At 43.3% G+C, this 18392-nt stretch overlaps 1 protein-coding gene and 1 long non-coding RNA gene across 9 annotated transcripts in view; one reads left to right on the top strand and one right to left on the bottom strand.

Moving 5' to 3' along the window:
* Positions 1-18392, bottom strand: part of MGST2 (microsomal glutathione S-transferase 2) — a 55687-nt gene that overhangs the window by 796 nt on the left and 36499 nt on the right. For all 8 annotated transcript variants that reach the window (XM_065597756.1, XM_042850324.2, XM_065597757.1 and 5 more), the window contains 3 exons: positions 11949-12048; positions 9477-9547; positions 3409-3490 (listed from right to left, as the gene is read on the bottom strand). In XM_065597756.1, coding sequence (XP_065453828.1) covers positions 3409-3490; positions 9477-9547; positions 11949-12048 — 253 coding nt within the window. The remainder of the gene's footprint in view (positions 1-3408; positions 3491-9476; positions 9548-11948; positions 12049-18392) is intronic.
* LOC135983931 (uncharacterized) lies at positions 49-17861 on the top strand. Its single transcript, XR_010601791.1, has 3 exons — positions 49-559; positions 11557-11700; positions 15025-17861. It is a non-coding gene; the product is annotated as an uncharacterized LOC135983931 (long non-coding RNA).

The following is an 18392-nucleotide window of genomic DNA, read 5'->3' as shown; positions in this document are numbered from 1 at the left end:
GGCCCAGTCAGCTAATTAGACTGTAGAGGAGACTTAGGCTGGAGGCAGCTAAGTAATGACAGGCTCACCTGTGCAGGAACAGGCAGGGCATGTATAAAGCCAGGTAGCGCCCTGTAGAGAGGGGGGTTACTGCTAGGAAAGGCTGTAGGGAAGTAGGTTATAGTCATTCCGGGTGAGGAGGGAGTTGGAAGCTGGCAAACCCAGAGAAGTGAAAGCGAGATAAGTAGGAAGAAGCCCAGGGAAACAGCTGCAAGAGGTAGGACTGTGGCTGCTTGTTATAGGGTCCCTGGCCTGGAACCCAGTGTTGAGGGCAGGCCTGTGCTCCCCTACTAGCCACTGGGAAATGGCAAGGGCAGGAGGTCTGGAAAGACTATGAATTCCTTAGAATGGGGGAACTTTAGTGATCTGGCTGGAGGGGCCAAGCCACGAAGAGGAAGCTGCAGACCTGAGAGCTAGCAAGCCTGCGGAGCGAGACAAGATGGGAGAAGACAATATCGGAAGGAGAGTGCAAATTGGAAGAGCTAATCCCCAGGACAGCCACCAGGAGGCACTGCTTGTGGTGAGTGGATGCTGTGACAGTCACCAGTTACCAAATTTCATAATTCTCAGGAAAATATGAAAAATCTTTCATGCAAACAAAGCTGGGAGGTTAGTACTGCTCTGCTGCAGGTGTGTGTGTGTTGGGAGGGGTTGCATACTTGTCAAGCTCTGGGCAAAAGGTGAACTGCCCAAAAGGTGCAGGCACCTCTTATGTTTACAGATTGCAGCCTTACCACATGCAAACTAGGGTTTGTATGTTCAAGTCCGATAACTACACATGCTACGAGCTCTGGGAGTTAATGTGGTGTCACTTAATTTGTGCACACAATTGTGGGTTTTGCAGCTGCAATGGGAACATGTGGGAGGCTCAAAGCGTCCTGTGTGGCAGGCAAGTAGGGGACTAATTATTTCCAGTTACCTACAGAGAGGCAAACTGAGGCAAAGGTAGATTGTGTGACATGCTCAAACTCACAGAGAGAGTCAGAGTCAAAGCTGAAATTAAAACTCTCAACTTCCTTGTTCACAGCCCTGTGCACAGGTCCCCTGATCACAGCTCTCTCCCAAGCCCTGGGCACTGTGTGAGATCAGCATTGGCTGAGACAGATCATCAATACTTACTGAAGGTGGCTTTTGTTGAATTACCAGAAAACATTCGCTCTCATGGTCCTTTGGTACTTCTGGTTCCCACCAATGGCAGAAAATGCAGAATTCATGTGCAAATGGGAAGGAAATTTTAAGCCAAAGTTTTTGTTGGCTCTTTTTCAAACCAGTTTTCCACTCCTCAAAAAGAGTGAAATATCCCAGAGCGGGCTGAGAAATGTTGGAAAATCAAGCATTGGCTAGATGCAGTAGGGGGCCCCCAAACATTTTTCAAAGAACGTTGTTGTGCAGCGTTTTGGGATCCAAATAGGAGTGGTCAATGGAGAAGGATACTAGCAATAAGGAGCAAGATGGAGAAAGGGATTTGGATGCTGGCAGTCTGAACTGGAACAGTACAGTGTGTCCTACAACTGGATTGCTCCGGGGTTGCTAATTGGATACATAATCTCACAGCTATAACAAGTTAATGATTCAAATGCAGGTCAGACTGGGACTGACCAAAATTCATCACCAGTTGAGGATAGTTCAATGGCCTATGTAAAATGTATGGATGGTCTCAGTCCAATTTCTAGTGGACAGGTATCCTCATTACAGCTGGCACCTTTGTCAGTCAGAGCTGAAGACTGAATTACCTTCTTACGGATAGGGCTGTCATCTCCGGGTTGAGATCTATTAGCAGAGTGGGCAAACTGGCACTGCCTCTGTCTGTCCGGTACATGTTTTGGGCCCAATTCTACAACCCTTACTGAGCAGTACTTCTGTGAACAGCCCCACTGAATGTAAGGATTGATCAGCATGGGCAAGGGTTGCAGAAACAGGCCCTTTCACTCAGATCCTCAAAGATATTTAAGCACTTAACTCCCATTGATCTCAATGGCCGTTAGGTGCCTTGAAGATGTGGGCCTTTGTGAATAACTCCATTTTCCGGGGCTGCCAGTCTGGCCTCTGACAGCAGCACTGAACTCAGCTTAAATAAGAGCTGAAAAAGAGTTCCTCCAGGTAACAGAGCAAACCCCAGTACAATAATAGACCCAGGCAATACCTTTGTTTCCTTGAGTATTCCTTAATAGCTGTGGCCCTTTCTGGTTTTTCAGAGGGTTATCCTGACAATTACATCTCTGACAAAGGGCAAATTTTAGGGTCTCATTTTATCTGGGAGTCTCTCTTCCTCATTCCTTAGGGGCAGGAAGGAAGCCTTGCAAAATGGGGCTACTAACTGGCACTGGGTATTTTGAGGAGCAGGGAAGAGGCAGGAGGTTAGATTCAAGAAAGTGGATCTGGAAAACATTTTGTTAGGCCTCTAGTAGCGGAGGAATGGACTAGAGAATTGTTCCCTAATAATGAGTGTTAAAGTGCTTTCCCCCCCCCTCCCCTTCCAGTCTAACTGTAAATGTCTCCAGGAATGGGGAGTTTGTCTTTTCCTTGTCTGATTTACTTACAGACTGTATTCAGTTTTAGAAGAAAATAGGCATCATAGATGAGGTAGTTTCTTTAGCCTATCTGGGTTAATACGGTACTGAGATGAAAGAGGAAACAATTTGTGTGAGTGCACATGCGTGCAATCAGTGGAAGCACCAGATTTTGAAATGGAGTGGCAGGTAGAGAGATCTTGCATGGATTCCAAAGCTATTGCACATTTCTGCACACTCAAGCCTTTAGAAGAGTAGTTTAAACACTGTAAGCTTAACGCTCATTAACTTGTGCTTATCTAAAGCCTCCTCATCTCGTGTTTGGTGAAAGTTCCTCTAGCTACAAGGCCAAATTTGCGTGCTCGTTCCCACTGTGTATTTTGTGTGGTCTGCATAATAAATGTGTTAATACAATGATTTTACTATTAATGAACGGAGGAAATGCTAGCAGTGGTACAAGCCAGGCAGGTTCTGGGCAAGCTTTGCCTCAACAGTCTCCCTATGTAGTGCAATCCTGGCCTGCAAAGCTCTAGGCTTTCTATTTCTGGGCCTCTTCTGTGCACATATGCCAACCCTGTTAGACACTGTGGTGCAAAGTAGGCACCCACAAGGCATTGCACTGAGACCATCAAACCTCCTGTCTCTTGCGACCAATAGCACATTCACACTTTAACCTAGGCTTCAGCTGCAGCAGCCAGCTACCTTCCCTGAGGGTTTTCATTTCAGACCTCTTGCTGACACTTTACACATGTTGCATTCAATTATAGTCACTTTTCACTACCAGTTGTTGGCAATAAGCCCAGCTTCAGACCACAACCTGGAGCATTCAACTTAAGCACAGATGGTGAGTCCTCCTTACCTTCCTTTTGCAGACTCTGCATATCCATGGAAGTATTTGTGACGGGTGTACATGTACACCAGACCCAGTAGGGCTGCCAATACTGAAGGAAAAAAGAGATGAATGGGAGAAAGTTAGTGGGGAATTTAAAAATTAGGATTGGAAGGAACTAGTCGCTTTGATTTTATTTATGTGGCACCAGGGTTTTTTGGCATTTGACAGATATCTCAATCTCATGCTGTAAACAGTTACATTTTGTTTCTGAAACAGACCTTTTATCGACTTATTTTATTTGTTGCTGTTAATAATAATAATAATAATAATGTTTTGTATTTATTATTAAGCATCTTTAGGCGAAGGATGTGAGAGAATGGTACACACTGTAATGAATTAAGCTCATGTGATATCCCTCTGAGGTAGGGAAAATATTATCCCCATTTTACAGTGGGAAGGAACTGAAGACCAGAAAGGTCATAACTTGCCAATGGTCACATGGAAGTCAATATCAGAGCTAGTCCCAGAATCCATCTCTTATGCTATTCCAGTTCTGGGCTTGTACCCACAAGCCCACCCAGTCCCGCCTTTAACTAGCTGATTATTAGTGTACAGGAGAGTTAATGGACTGGAAGCTGTGAAAACTTTTTCTTCTGCAATTCATAAGCCTACTCTCTTTGGGGTGCTTCACTTCACTGCCTTACCACTGGCCTCAGCCATGACCTGGAAGAACTACTCTTCTGTAAAGGTAAGAGGTAGATCGGTCCCCCACCATGGGACCCATTTAGAGAGTTCACAATTCAAGAGAAGTGTCCAACATTTCTGGAGTAAACCGAGAAAGGGATGAATCAATTACAGTAGCAACTAGCCAGAAAGCAACGGAGAGGAGTCTAAATATGATGCACTGTACATAAGAGATAAAGAAACAGGTTCAACAACTTCTGAACCGCAATAGAACTAGAGTTCAAAGAGGCAAAATGAGTCAAAAGTCTGATAAGTCTCCCTGTCCCCCACCTATGGGATTGTGCCACCAACTGGTTTCATAACTCTTCAATTCACTCTGAGCTGTTCAGGGCCTGATCTCACTTACACTGGTGCAATTTCAAGGATTGAAGCAGAATTATTCCCTGGTGTCGAGAGACTGGAATCAGATCCTTGAGACTAGACCCTGATGATTTGAAGAAGAGGGAACTGTGTGGCCCCACTCCTCCACTTTATGGAGTCTTTTATCAGCAAGATAGACCTGAATCAGCCTATGTAATGAAATCAGTAAAATCACAGTAGTCACAAAAGTAATATCCCTATTACTCTGGGATGCCTTTACACCATCCTAGACGAGCCAGCAATAGCACAAGGAACTACACAGAGGAAACTAAATACCTGCAGTATCTGTTTCAGCGTTTTTCAGATTTAACCCTAGCCAGCCCTCCTAGAATCAGTCACATTGTCCTGTGCAGGGCATGTCTGGGCAACAGGTAGAGTCCCCTATTCTTTTAGGCTAAAGAAATAATTATTTGGAAAAAAATAACTTACTATATTCCACATTGATGTCAGTGAAGAAGAGATTACTGCATGCTGACTAGGAAAAATAATTAAAATGCCTCTCCCTTCCTCTCAAAAGGGAGATACTACAGCAAGTGGCTGTGCTGTTGGCTAGAAAACACTTCTGTCTTTTCCAAGGCCTGACTCTGATTTCACTTATACAATTGTGTGGCCCCATTGATTTAAATGGCATTACTCTGGATTTCTATTGGCAAAAATGAGATTAGAATCTGTGGGGGGAGGGAAGTTAGCCTCCAGAAGGTGCCTTTTTGTAAGAAATCACTTATCACCTATAAATAAAGAGAAATTAGCACCTTTAATGATTGTAAAAATGGAGGGAAAATTATTAGCCGGGACAAGAGAAGCCAAAAAGGGGAGGAAACTAAATGGCACATGTACTTATGCATCTTCTCTCCGGCCACATTGACTCCTCTAGGCCAGAGCACCAGCCCAAGAAAGAGTTGTTAAGAAAACAGAGACGAGAACAAAGGTATTGTTTTAACAGAAGCAGTCACAAAAGATCTAGCTCCAAATGGAGCCAATGCCATCATTACTAGGAGATTCCTGGACAGTGGCACCAGACTGGCTGAGTGACTGGGAACTGTCTGGTTTTAAGATTAAATTAGATAAGTTTATGGAGGGAATGGTTTAATGGTAAAACATATTAGCTGAGGAATACCGAGCAATAGCAGGTAAATAGTATAATGGCTAACAAGGGTCAGGCTGGAGACTCTTACCTACATGCTCGGGGTCTTACTGATCGCCATATTTGGGGTTGGGAAGGAATTTTCCTCCAGGGTAGATTGGCTGAGGCCCTGGAGGTTTTTCGCCTTCCTCCACAGCATGGGGCAGGGATCACTAGCAGGAGGGTTCTCTGCCAATTGAAGTCACCAAGACACAGGATTTGGGGACTTCATCAGCAGAGTCAAGGGAAGGGTAGGGACGGTTTTGTGGCCTGCAGCATGCAGGGGGTCAGACCAGATGATCATAATGGTCCCTTCTGACCTTAAAGTCTATGAGTCTGAGCCTGGCCCACATGAACACATTCTGAATAGAAGTGGGCAAAATTTTTCAGATTGTTTATTTGCCCCCAAAAAATGCGGCTTTGGGTTAACCAAAACAATGTAAATTTGGGTCGAATCTGAAGAATAGTTCTCCCCCCCCCCCAAAAAAAAAACCCCGAAAAGTCAATTTTTGTTTAAACATTTTCTAAATTTAAACATTTACATGTTTTTGTTTCAAAAGATGATGTCAAAAGTTAGCTGGATGTATTTTTTTAAGAGGGGGGGAGGGTAAAAGAAACCTGAATATGAAACACTTTTTAAAATGAAGGGAAAACATTCATTTCAGGTTGGAAGAAAATGTTTTGACCCAAAACAAGTTTTTTCTCCTTGAATTTCTGTTTTGATCACCAAACTGAAAAATCAATTATTTGCTCAGTTCCAATTCTGAATCCCCCTTTCCAGCACTGGTGCAGTTTCCCCTGTGCTGACAATACTGTTGTAAGTGCTAATGTAGACAGGGTCTTTTCAACTCCCTGTTCTCAGCAGTGTTAAATACAGGGGTTAAAGTAAGAAGGGGTGCAGCCCTCCCTCTTCTGCTAAAAGAAAAAGGGGGTTCTCCTTCTCTCCCTGGCTTGCTCCCCTTCTCCTCCTCAGCTGGTACAGGCAGAGTTCCCACTCTTGTTTCAATCTACTTTAACCACAGAGTAAATCTGAAGATCTGCAAAAACCCAAATAGATTTTTCATGACACCGTGCTGAAAATGCCTGAGCATGTGTAGGCCACATCTACAATAGCGCTCATGCTGTTGCACAACTGTTCGAGTGTAGACATGGCCTTAGAATGGCAAACATTCACAATCCCACTGAAGTCAAGGTCAAGCCATGAGCAGTTTGGGCCCCTGTTTCCCAGGCTGTGAAACACGGTTAATACTTTTCTGCCTCACAGGGGAGGTGTGGGGCTTCCTGTTTGTATAGTGCTTTGAGATCTTTTGATGCAAGGCACCATACAAGGCAAAGTACGATTGTAGCTATTATCATATTCAAGTATGCGTTCTGACAAGCTTGGCTGCCTTAATGCACTCAGTTTTGGATCTCTTGAGCAAAAGTTACCAGATGGCATGTGGTGGCTCTGTCTCCCCAGAGATAAAGTGGGCATCAATAATCCCATTTCACTTAGGCTGTCAAAATGGACTTTAACCCTAAATTCTGTGAGGCCCTTCTAGTCTAGAGCTTTTCAATCTGATTTTTAAAACTGTATCTGTTACAGGCAAGATTGATATCACATCCTATTATTAAGGTTGCCCGACACTTCCTATTATATGGCTCTATTTTTGGTTGCTTACAACTATGACCAACTTAAACATTTGGGCTAAAATTTTCTCTGTCAAGTGTTTGTCTCTGACAGAACTTTTTGAGGAAAATTTCAGCCAAAATGGTGGTTGTTTCCAAGAATAAGGCTAGGCATAAATATGTTTTGCTGATGCTAAAAAAATTCTGGTGACTTTTTCTTTAATAATGTCTAGCACACTCCATGCTTTCAAGCAATGACATAAAATTTGGCATTGTGGGGGTGGCTTTTGTACCAGGGATGTGCCTTTTGCCATACTTGTGAAAATCTACTAGTATCTGGCCACATAATAAGCCCTTGAAAAACTGAAGTTCATATATGCTCTGCAGAGATTCCTTAGATTTTAGCAGCTAAATTCACTGAAGATGCTGTCCACACTAGGCACGCACTAGAGTTGAGGCACACCTTTAACAGTGAGGAGAAAACAAAATATTGAATACCTGATCAATAAGTGAGCATCATCCAGTCCGTGCACTGAATGAGGCAGGGGGTCATGTGGGAAAATGAGTGTGTGATGATATCATGAAAGACTGCATCATAATGCATAGGCACAAGGGGTTGCACAGGCAACCTTATTTCTAGCATTTCTTAACTTTTTTGAGTGCTTGACTTCACTACCATAATGTTTTAAGTCAAGTACTCAAAAGTTAAGAATTGCCTGTGCAACCCCTTGTGCCTATGATTTTATTTATATATACATAAATAAATTAATTGTGGTCTGACTTTGTCCAGCAGACATCAGAGGGTAAGAACCAGGCACATCTAGTTTTCATTCACACCACTGTAATTCCCCTCGCTCTTATATCTATATATCTCTATATATCTATTTTTCCCCTTGCAGCAGATTTTACTTCCCTGATCCTGTTGTATTTGTAGGAGAACAATTGGGGGATGAGTCAGAATCACATTGCATTTCCTATTACAAGAATCATTCCATGTATCAGTGTGATGGCTGTTCATCCCACACTTTCTCTGAAAGCATTAATGCAGGCTGAAAATGGGGCTAATTAATCTAACAGCCTTCAATGGAGAGGAATGAGGTGGCTAAGCAATCCTCTGACTGAATGAAGACGCCCAGCTGAGGAGGAATGAGCTGGGTTGAGACTATAAAGGCAGAAAATTGGCAGTAGAAGGGGGCTGCTGGGAAAGTCTGCAGTCACTCCCTGAGAGAAGAGAGGTGTCTTTGGGCTGGCAAACCAGGAAAAGGGGGAAACCAGGAACTTGGAGTAGAGGGCAGGCCCATGTTCCCCTGCCAGATGCGGGGAATGGCACTACAAGGCATGAATGAGTAGACTATCTAGAACTGCTGAAGGAAGACTTTAGCTGTAGGGCTGAGTTACAATCATTCCATGTGTTCCCCCTTCCGGGATGCCAAAGAGGCAGCAGCAGCTCATGAAGTGAAAGCGGGATGCAGACCCAGAGAGAGGCGGAGGACTGCATGCAACCATGGGAAGAGGTGTCAACCTCGCATGCTCTTCCCCAGAACGACCAAAAGGAGGCGCCATCCTGGTGGTGAGCAACCCCATCAGAATCAGGTTCTCAGCTGGAGGGGGAAATGAGAACTTTACTTTCTGAAATGAATGGAGAAAATGAGCTTAAATACTGAAAAAGGGAGAGAGTGTTTTACCTTTCTGGGGTAGGGGGAGTGCATTTGACTATGTGGAGGAGGCTTATTTTCTCTCTGGAGAAGCATAATGAAAACTATTGTTCTCATTAACAATGTACAACACAGGTTTTTATACAGATTAACAAATTTACCTTCTGAACACTCCTTTGAAATATTAATAATAATTTACCATACTTACTAGTGGCATTACGTGTTAGGAGGGGATTACGTATGTGAAAAAGAGAAAAGACTATTTATGCTAAATTTTTGCCCTTGGATGCATATTTTGGGTTCCTACTGGGAAGTTCTCACATATTGGTCTGGCCTAAAGAAGTCGATGGTAAATACATCAAGGTTCGCATCCTTAGTTTGCAATGAGTAAAAGTTGGTAGAACAGAGACATGTAAAATACCAAGACCATTCCAGAGCCTATTTACTCTTCCTCATAACACAGGAACAAGGGGCACTCAGTGACATAAAGAGGTAACACATTTAAAGCCAATAAAAGGACATTGAATTAACCTCGGGGTACAAAGGAAAATATTATAGCTGATAAAACATTGTTTAGGCCAAAATAAAACAACAATTGTATTTACCTTGATTGAAAAAACAGCCTGCAATCCAGAGAGCAACCAGGAAGATTGGATAAAACTCAACACCGTTTTGTCTATGGAATAAATTAATAGGTTACCTGAGCAAGAAAAAAAATGGGTGGGAGTTTCAAAAGCTCTCAGCTTTGGCCAAATGCTGTTCCCAGTGAAGTCCATGCCATTGGCTTTGATGGGAGCAGAGGTTGGTCAATAATGAGCACTTTTGAAAAATCTCACTCTTGTCTCTTTACAAATATGTACAGTTCTGTTCCTATCATTGTGACTGAAATAATAGGCCTTGGTCTGAATATCCCTATGGCTATAGTATCAAGCATGACAAGCACATGATAGAACTTCTAAATGATTACAACAGTAATGGCCTGAAAACACAACTTTAAAAGTTGTACCTGATACCACTTTGTTTTTTTCTTTTCCTTTGCTCATATTCAAAATTTTAGTATTTCTTTTTTATTTAAGGCAACTTTCTATAACTGGATATTTTTATTATCCAGTAATGTTAGTTACATTAGAGAGGATCGCTTTAAAATAATCCTTACATTGCACATAAAATGTCACACTTCAGGGCATAAGCCAATTACTAAATGAAATGGTCTAGGACAGAGGTTCTCTGACTGTGGTGGTCTGCAAGGTCCATTCAGATGGTCCACAGATAGTTCCCTCTTAGGTGCGTGCCTGGGTGGCTGCACATAAGAGAATGAAGGGCCATCTACCTAATTAGTGGAGCCGTGCAGGCGTGGCTCCACTAATTAGGTGCCTGGACCCTGGAGAAGACCCTCATGTAAGGTGAGATGGTGGCCTTGGAGGTAATAGGGGATAGGTGGGAGGGGGCAGTGGGGTGGGGGAAATTGGGATGTGCAGGGCTGTGGCAGCCAGAGAAAGTGGTGACTTTCCCCAGCTCCAGGACTGCAGCTGCTGGGGAAAGATCCCCCTCCCCTCCTTCTCAGCCCCAGCTTGGGGGCTGCCACAGCGGGGGGGGAGAGGGCACATCCATCACATTAGAAAGGTAAGACTACTGATATTAAAATGAGTTGTGAGCTTTTATTTGTAGAACAAAAAATGTGTTTTGTTTTTTTAATATAGTGCTTTTATCCAAAGTGCTTTACAATAGTTAGCTAATAGTACAAACAGCAATTTTCAAGCGGTCCGCGAAGAAAAAGTTTGAGAACCACTGCTCTGGGAAAACATTCCCACCGTGGGCAGGTTATTCCACAATTGTCCACTGATCCACTTTGGATCACCTTCCCTTGATGCATCTGGTATTCGCCACTATGAGAAAAGTTCCTTGACTAGATGAACCACCAGATAGATCCAGTATGACAGTTTCTATGTTAAACCAACCAAACCTAAATAAAAAGCTGGAAGCTAAACGATGTGACAGTTGAAGCTTTAATTAAGCTTCACAGTGAGTGAACTAAGTGGGTTGACTGTATATCCAGTGTACTCTATTCAACAATAATTGCTGAATGGTTTGGCCTATGTCTGAGACACTTTTATGTAGGTGTGTAGTTTGGTACTTGTGACAACTATTGATTTTTTTAGCTAAAAGGATACAAAAATAGGTGTCTCACCAGGACAAGTTAATGCTTAAATGCTCATTAATTTTTTAAACTCAAACTAATTAGCCAATTTATTTGTATATTCTCAGAAAATTCAGTCTTTCATCACACATGCTATAAATTTGGGGAATATATTTTGTAATCTTCATTAAAAACAAAGGTCAAAACCCTGCTTAAAATAAACCCAAAGCAGCCTTAAGTGTGAAGTTTTGACCAGCACCTTCACATTAAATAGCTCTGATCTGTTATTCCATTTCTCTATATGTGTTGAGTAGCCATAGTGTATTGTCTGATGGAACTTTCTGTGATCCCCTTTTCTTCTGGACTGAAATTGCTTTTGCATACCGTTGTGGAAGATTAAAAATTCCTTTGAATATTTGAGCACAAAGATTTCTAAGCCTAATAAATATTGAGTTTGTGATCTGAGGTATGTTAAACTAGAAAGAAAAAGTACATGGAACCTCTCCATATAGTTTGTAGAGACACATAATGACTGAATCTCTTTTCAGTGTAAACCAGGAGTTGAAGACCAGTGTACCTGGGAGAATCTGGCCCAGTGAACATGGAATGAATGTGCAATGCAATTACTCTTACGAGGAGACCCAAACACTAACAAGTGATGGACAGAAGCCCTTGGTCATGCAAGGTCTCAGGTTAGTGCAAAGTCTTAGCAAATGCTGTTCTGTGGAGATGCCCACAATTGTTACAGCCATATCTTGTAAGAAAGAGGTCACTGAGAGTTAAGATCTATCCTCATAGCACATAGTAGAAGATCAGAAATGCCCTAAAAAAAAAAAATCACTTCACACTTGAATGGCTAAATTAGACTTCTGTAGTGTCCAATTAATTAAATGAATAAGAAGTTTCTCATTGCCACCCTTTTAATGACCTTAGAACTTACTGTGCACGGAATATTCTGTCAAATTCTGGGGTTCCGGTGACTTCTGGGGGCATGATCTTGTGCTGCTTTCTTGATTTTCCTACCAGCCAGGCAAAACAACCTGCAAGTAAAAGTAATGGATCAAGGATTAAAGAGTTTTTATTTTTTCAGAAAAGCAGCAGGCCCTGTAAATCATCTACAAATCTCAATTTTTCAAATGGAAATCCTCATTCCTCCAGTTTTACTTTAAATTGGAATAAAAAGGACCAAAACCTCTTGCAGCTCCGCTAGCTTCCCCTATAAAAATTCACATACTGACTGCAAAGGTGATCTGAACCTTATTACAAAACCCAACTTCAGCAACTTTACACTTATGTGCTGAATGCCCCCCAAAGCAAGAGAATTCCGTAGCTAAAACTGTCTACACACTTAATATCCTGTTCCTCCTCTGGCAAAGCATGATGTTGAGGATGGCTGGCTCCTGCTCCATATGACACCCCTGCATGGGTAGCCCACCTACCTAATAGCGAGAGATCTCTTTAACAGATCTAGGTGGCCTGCCCACTTCCCAGAACCCAATATGAGATCTAGGGGGGCAGGGGTAGGAATGAGTTGGGTCTGGTTCATTGTTGCTAGGCAGATGCACAATTAGCACTAGACATCCGGAAGTTTCTGGAATTGGGTGTGGTAGTTTTGGGTATGCTCAATAGGTTCCCTGTTGCTAGACTCAGACTTCATGAGGGCAAGTAGTCAGGGCAGCTGCTTTACAAAAGAACATGTACCTAGGGTTGCCAACTTCCTAACTGCAGAAAACCAAACACCTTTGCCCTGCTCCCCCCATCTCCCCTCCCTCCAGTGCTCGCTCTCCCCCACCCTCGCTGACTTGCTCATTTTCACTGGGCCGGGGCAAGGGGTTGGGGTGTGGGAGGAGTGAGGGCTCCATCTGAGGGTGTGGGCTCTGGGGTGAGGGGTTTGGGGTGAAGGAGGGGACTCCGGCTAGGGCAGAGGATTGGGGCGTGGGAGGGGATGGGAGCTCCAGCTGCGGTGAGACCAGAAAGGGGTTCAGGGTGCAGGAGTGGGCTCCTGGCTGAGGCAGAGGGTTGAGGTTTGCACTTAACTGAGTGGTTGGTTAATTAGCTAGCGGACTAGCTGATTTCAGCAGAGAAGGAGAAAAAGAATCTGAGATAGCAAGTATGAAAAATCAGGATGGGGGTGGGGGTAATAGAAGCCTATATAAGAAAGCCCCAAATATCAGGACTTTCCCTATAAAATCGGGACATCTGGTCACCCTAGTCTGCATGGATTTCAACTGTGTGCTTCCCAGTGCAGGGCTACAGACGTGGGCTAGCTCTGCTCCAGCTAGCATGCTAAAAATAGCAGCATAGCCAAGCCAGGAGTAACATGGGCTGAGCTCAGGCTAGCCACCTGAGTACAAACCTGACTAGACTCCCAGGATATATATGCAGGCAGCCCGCCACCCAGCTGTTATTTTTAGCACACTAGCTCAAGCAGAGGTTGCATGTGTCTGTCTACCCATACCAGGAAGCATGCTCCCAGGTATCATTCAGACATACCCTTTGTGTGGCCCTGGGGATAGCACACTGAGCTAAGACTCAGACCTGGGTTTTATGCCTGGCTGTGCTAAAGGGTGATCTTGGGCAAGCCACTTCAACTCTCTGTGCCTCAGTTGCCTCAGCTGTTGTCAAGGCTGTATCCCCACTTTGAACTTTAGGGTACAAATGTAGGGGCCTGCATGAAAACTTCTAAGCTTAACTACCAGCTTAGCTCTGGTCTGCTGCCACCATCCCAAGGCTAATTTCCTCCCCTGGGTAGCCTTGAGAGACCTTCACCAATTTCCTGGTGAATACAGATCCAAAACCCTTGGATCTTAAAACAAGGAGAAATTAACCATTCCCCTCCTTCCTCCCACCAACTCCTGGTGAATACAGATCCAACCCCCTTGGATCTAAAACAAGGAGAAATTAACCATTCCCCTCCTTCCTCCCACCAACTCCTGGTGAATACAGATCCAACCCCCTTGGATCTAAAACAAGGAGAAATTAACCATTCCCCTCCTTCCTCCCACCAACTCCTGGTGAATCAAGATCCAACCCCCTTGGATCTAAAACAAGGAGAAATTAACCATTCCCCTCCTTCCTCCCACCAACTCCTGGTGAATCAAGATCCAAACCCCTTGGATCTTAAACAAGAAAAAATCAATCAGGTTCTTAAAAAGAAGGTTTTTAATTAAAGAAAAAAGTAAAAATCATCTCTGTAAAATCAGTATAGAAATTAACCTTACAGGGTAATCAAACTTAAAGAGCCCAGAGGACTCCCCTCTAGTCTCAGGTTCAAAGTACAGCAAACAAAGATAAACACTCTAGTAAAAGGTACATTTACAAGTTGAAAAAACAAAGGAAAACTAACACGCCTTGCCTGGCTATTTACTTACAAGTTTGAAATAGGAGAGACTTGTTTAGAAAGATGTGGAGAACCTGGATTGATGTCTGGTCCCTCTCAGTCCCGAGAACGAACTCACTCCCCAACAAAGAACACGAACAAAAGCCTTTCCCCCCCCCCCCCCCCCAGATTTGAAAGTATCTTGTCCCCTTATTGGTCCTTTAGGTCAGATGTCAGCCAGGTTACCTGAGCTTCTTAACCCTTTACAGGGAAAAGGATTTTGGAGTCTCTGGCCAGGAGGGATTTTATAGTACTGTACACAGGACAGCTGTTACCCTTCCCTTTATCGTTATAACAGCTGTAAAATGAGTTCTACTTCCCTCTTTTGTACAGCACTTTGAGATCCACTGCTGAAGTGCTATACATGAGCTAAGCAGTATTATATAAGAGGTGGATTATTACTACAAATAGGCTAAATACCTGCTGTAAGTGCAAAAGTCTTAACTAAGGAGCTGTGACCAGTATTTCTATAATCTCTATTCCTGTGTGTATCTAAAATCTATTTTCATTGCCACCTTCAGCTCAGAAACATGAATCTTATTTAAAACGTTTGTCCGATTTTGATGGAGATGGCCAGGTCATACTTGATACAAAATTAAACATGTAGAAAAGCAAATCTGATTTATTTATTTTATAGTGACCACAGGACAGGACAACATGGTGTTCTGCAGGAGGCTCTGGTTCAGGAGTGACCTGATACTGTTGGTCTGATAATCTTCAAGGGGACTACAAGTGATTGGAAAAATCCACCACAGACCTTGGTAAATTATTCCAATGGTTAACTATCCTCACTGTTAAAAAATGAGCACCTTATTTTCAGATTGAATTTGTCTAGCTTCAACTTCCAGCCATTGGATTTTATTTGTCTGCTAGACTAGAGCCCTCTACAATCCGAAATCTCCTCTCCATGTAGGTAATTCTAGATAAAGTTAAGATTTTGTCACAGGTAGTTTTAGTAAAAGGCAGGGGCAATGGATGGTAAATCACGGAAGCCAGAGCCCGGGGGCTGAAGCTGAAGCCAAAGAAGTCCATGGAGATCTGTTAAAGTCACAGAATCTGGGAGCAAATTGTATCCTTAATTATAGTTATGATCAAATCATCCCGTAACCTTCTTCTGGATAAACTAACTAGACTGAACTTCTTGTCTCACTGTAAGGCAGGTTTGCCAGACCTTGCACAGGATTCCCCGCTAGAAAGGCCTCTCTGCCTCCATTAATGCTCCTTCATTTACAGTGTAGCTGATGACCGATTCACTGCCACAGAATTCTTTTAGAGGGGGAGGGTGGCATTAGGAGGTTGAGGAGCATATTTCAGGGTAACTGTGCTCAGGGGGACAAGATGGTCACCTTTTGAAATATTTCAGGGGGGGGGGGGAATTTTCACTAGGTCTCCCTCTGGCCCTTCCCTTATCACCCACTCAAAATGCTCCCTTCCTCTTGCTGCCACTTAGAACCACCAAGCCCTACTTAGTTCACCAGCTGCAAGGGCCAATTTGACAAATCACATGTTTCATTGGACCAACATCTGCAGCCAGCAAACCATAGCTGGTTGGTCCCCAGGCTGTACTTTGAGCCATGGGGGCATTATCAGGCTGGGACAGGATTCTCAGCTGATGAAATAAAGGAAGCTGGCCAGCTGAGCAGCCCATCATATCCAAATTGGTCTAGAACAACCTTAGTATGGACTCAGGGGAAAATCTCAACCTATTTAGGGGGGCTAGCGTGGAATTTTGTGCCTCAACTGGTGCAGTACAACCAACTGAAATGTGCTCTAGTACAGACAAGGCCTTAGCTGTAATACAGTGTACACTTGCCACTGTTGGCTTAACAAGCCTCTAGTCATTGTTGGGTTTAGGAGGCTTCAGTGAAGTTATACAAGGGTGAATTTGGCTCACCATGGGCAAAAATACAGAAACTTGTGATCATACTGCACTGACAATGGGCCCATTCCTACAGTCCCTTAATTGGGAAAAGCTTCCACCAAAATCAGTGGGATCTTTGTCTACCTCAGGATTGTGAGATTGGGTTTTATATGCCCATTGATTGTAATCTAAACTTTATACCTACCCAACTACAATTTTCATAGCTTGGTACCTTTTGCAGACAGGAAGTTGCTTTTCCCTTTGAAAACTAGTTGTAACAATTTTTTTTACTGGGGAATTTACATCGCTTCTTTCTTCTTAAAAGAGAAGATGAGTCTAGATGCTTTGAATTATACAATAGGTGACATGATGCCTCAGCTGCGGTGGAACAAGTTACCAGAATTTTTTTTCACCAATTGCATCTTAACTCTTCGCCAGCAAATAGAAATGAAAGCAGTTATGTATTCCCTAGTTTAACCTCTTGGATTACAATCCAGCACAAATCCAATTGACTTCAACCACTGGACTCCAGTCACATCCGAGGCAGCTGAGAAGTGTGCTTGAGTTGGTCTTTTTCTGATTTCAGCTGGCAGTCACATTTACCAAGACAGTCTCCTTGCTATGAAAATCTAGCACAAAGCTTATTTTCAAGGGACAACACCCTCGGATGTCTTATTCATGGTGCAAAAATCATGCACAGCATAAAAGACATTTGTATCAGTCAATGGTGTTAAACTAGTCTTGATTTGAAAACATACTTTGTATCAAATCAGGTACCTCATAGTAGCACCTGATTGCATGCAGATAAAAGGATATTAGGCGCCAAATAAGGGATGTCACTTAAAACACGGAACAGGGGACAGTGTCTATCCTCTCTACAGAATCCTCTCCAAGCAGCCATAACTCAAATTCACACTACTTCAGCCTGGAGACCTACTAGCTTTTCTAATGGGTCTGTAAAACCTCCCCTTCCCTCTCCTGCAGCAAGTCTTAAAAACTAAGTCGTTGGTGGAAACCCACTTAGTGCAAGGTTTCTGCTTGTTCATTCCATCACAGACCACTTTTTGCTTGGCTTAATCCATGGCCTGGCCTGGTTCCTTGAATACCCAGGTGATTCTGGGAGGCTGAAAGCTTGTCTTACCATGCCTCTAGCTGTTGTAAGGTGAAGCATAGCTTCCAGCACTGCTGCAGAGGGGTCTTATTGCCTAGTTGTTCACTCCCAGCACAGAACTGTACATGTAGTGGAATAAATGGGAGCGCAGACAAGCCACTAGATGTTTAATAGCTAGGTGTCTTGTGCTGATAGCTGTCAGACAATGGGCTGCTCCCACTACCAGAACTGGTTGTAACAGGTTCTTACACTGCCACTTTAACAGAATGCAAGGAAGAGAAGAGGCTTGGGCAGGGCTGGATTTTCTGATTAACCTCACCGTCTCTGGGAGGGACTCTATTATAAAGTTAGGTTGACCTAACCGCACCCTCAGGGCTGTGACAAATCGCCCTGTGTGATCGGATGATACAGTTTTACTGACCTAAGCCCCTGTATAGACACTACCAGGTCAACATGATTCTTCTGTCGACCTAGTTATCGCTTGTTGAAGGGTGGGGATTTACTACAGTGAGGGGGGGGGAAATCTCTTCTGTTGCTGTGGTGGCTACAAAATGGTGTTCTAGCAGCACACTTGCAGTGCTGCAACTGTGCCACTGTAGCATTTCTAGGGTAGAAGTAGCACCTATGTTTTAGAGTTTTCAGAATGTATTCACTTTTCCGGCAGTGGCTCTTTGCCCATCCTTGTCACATTTCTTCCTGTTTTCACTTTAAACAGTGTAAAGTGCAGCAGCCCTTGCAGCAGGCTGAGCTTTTCATGGTAAATATTGTCACAGGAGATAAACGCTGTGCTAAGAGCCACGTAGGTTGTTCAGGAGAGGCACATCTGGCACACACAACTCAAGAATGAAAGCAGTGTTGCCAACTTCAAACATTCAAAACTCACGAGCCAGGCCCCCCCTCAAGTTATGAGATTTTTTTTTTAAATGTTGGGTTCTTTTTATCTGGTTTCTGGTTATTTAATCTTGAGGGTTCACATTTTTAAGATTTTTCTCCCCAAATTATAAACTTTTGTTTTTTTAAACGAATGACATGA

Source organism: Chrysemys picta, chromosome 5 (genome assembly GCF_011386835.1).
Source record: "Chrysemys picta bellii isolate R12L10 chromosome 5, ASM1138683v2, whole genome shotgun sequence".
Classification (NCBI taxonomy): domain Eukaryota; kingdom Metazoa; phylum Chordata; order Testudines; family Emydidae; genus Chrysemys; species Chrysemys picta.
This window is presented reverse-complemented; position numbering and strand designations above follow the sequence as displayed.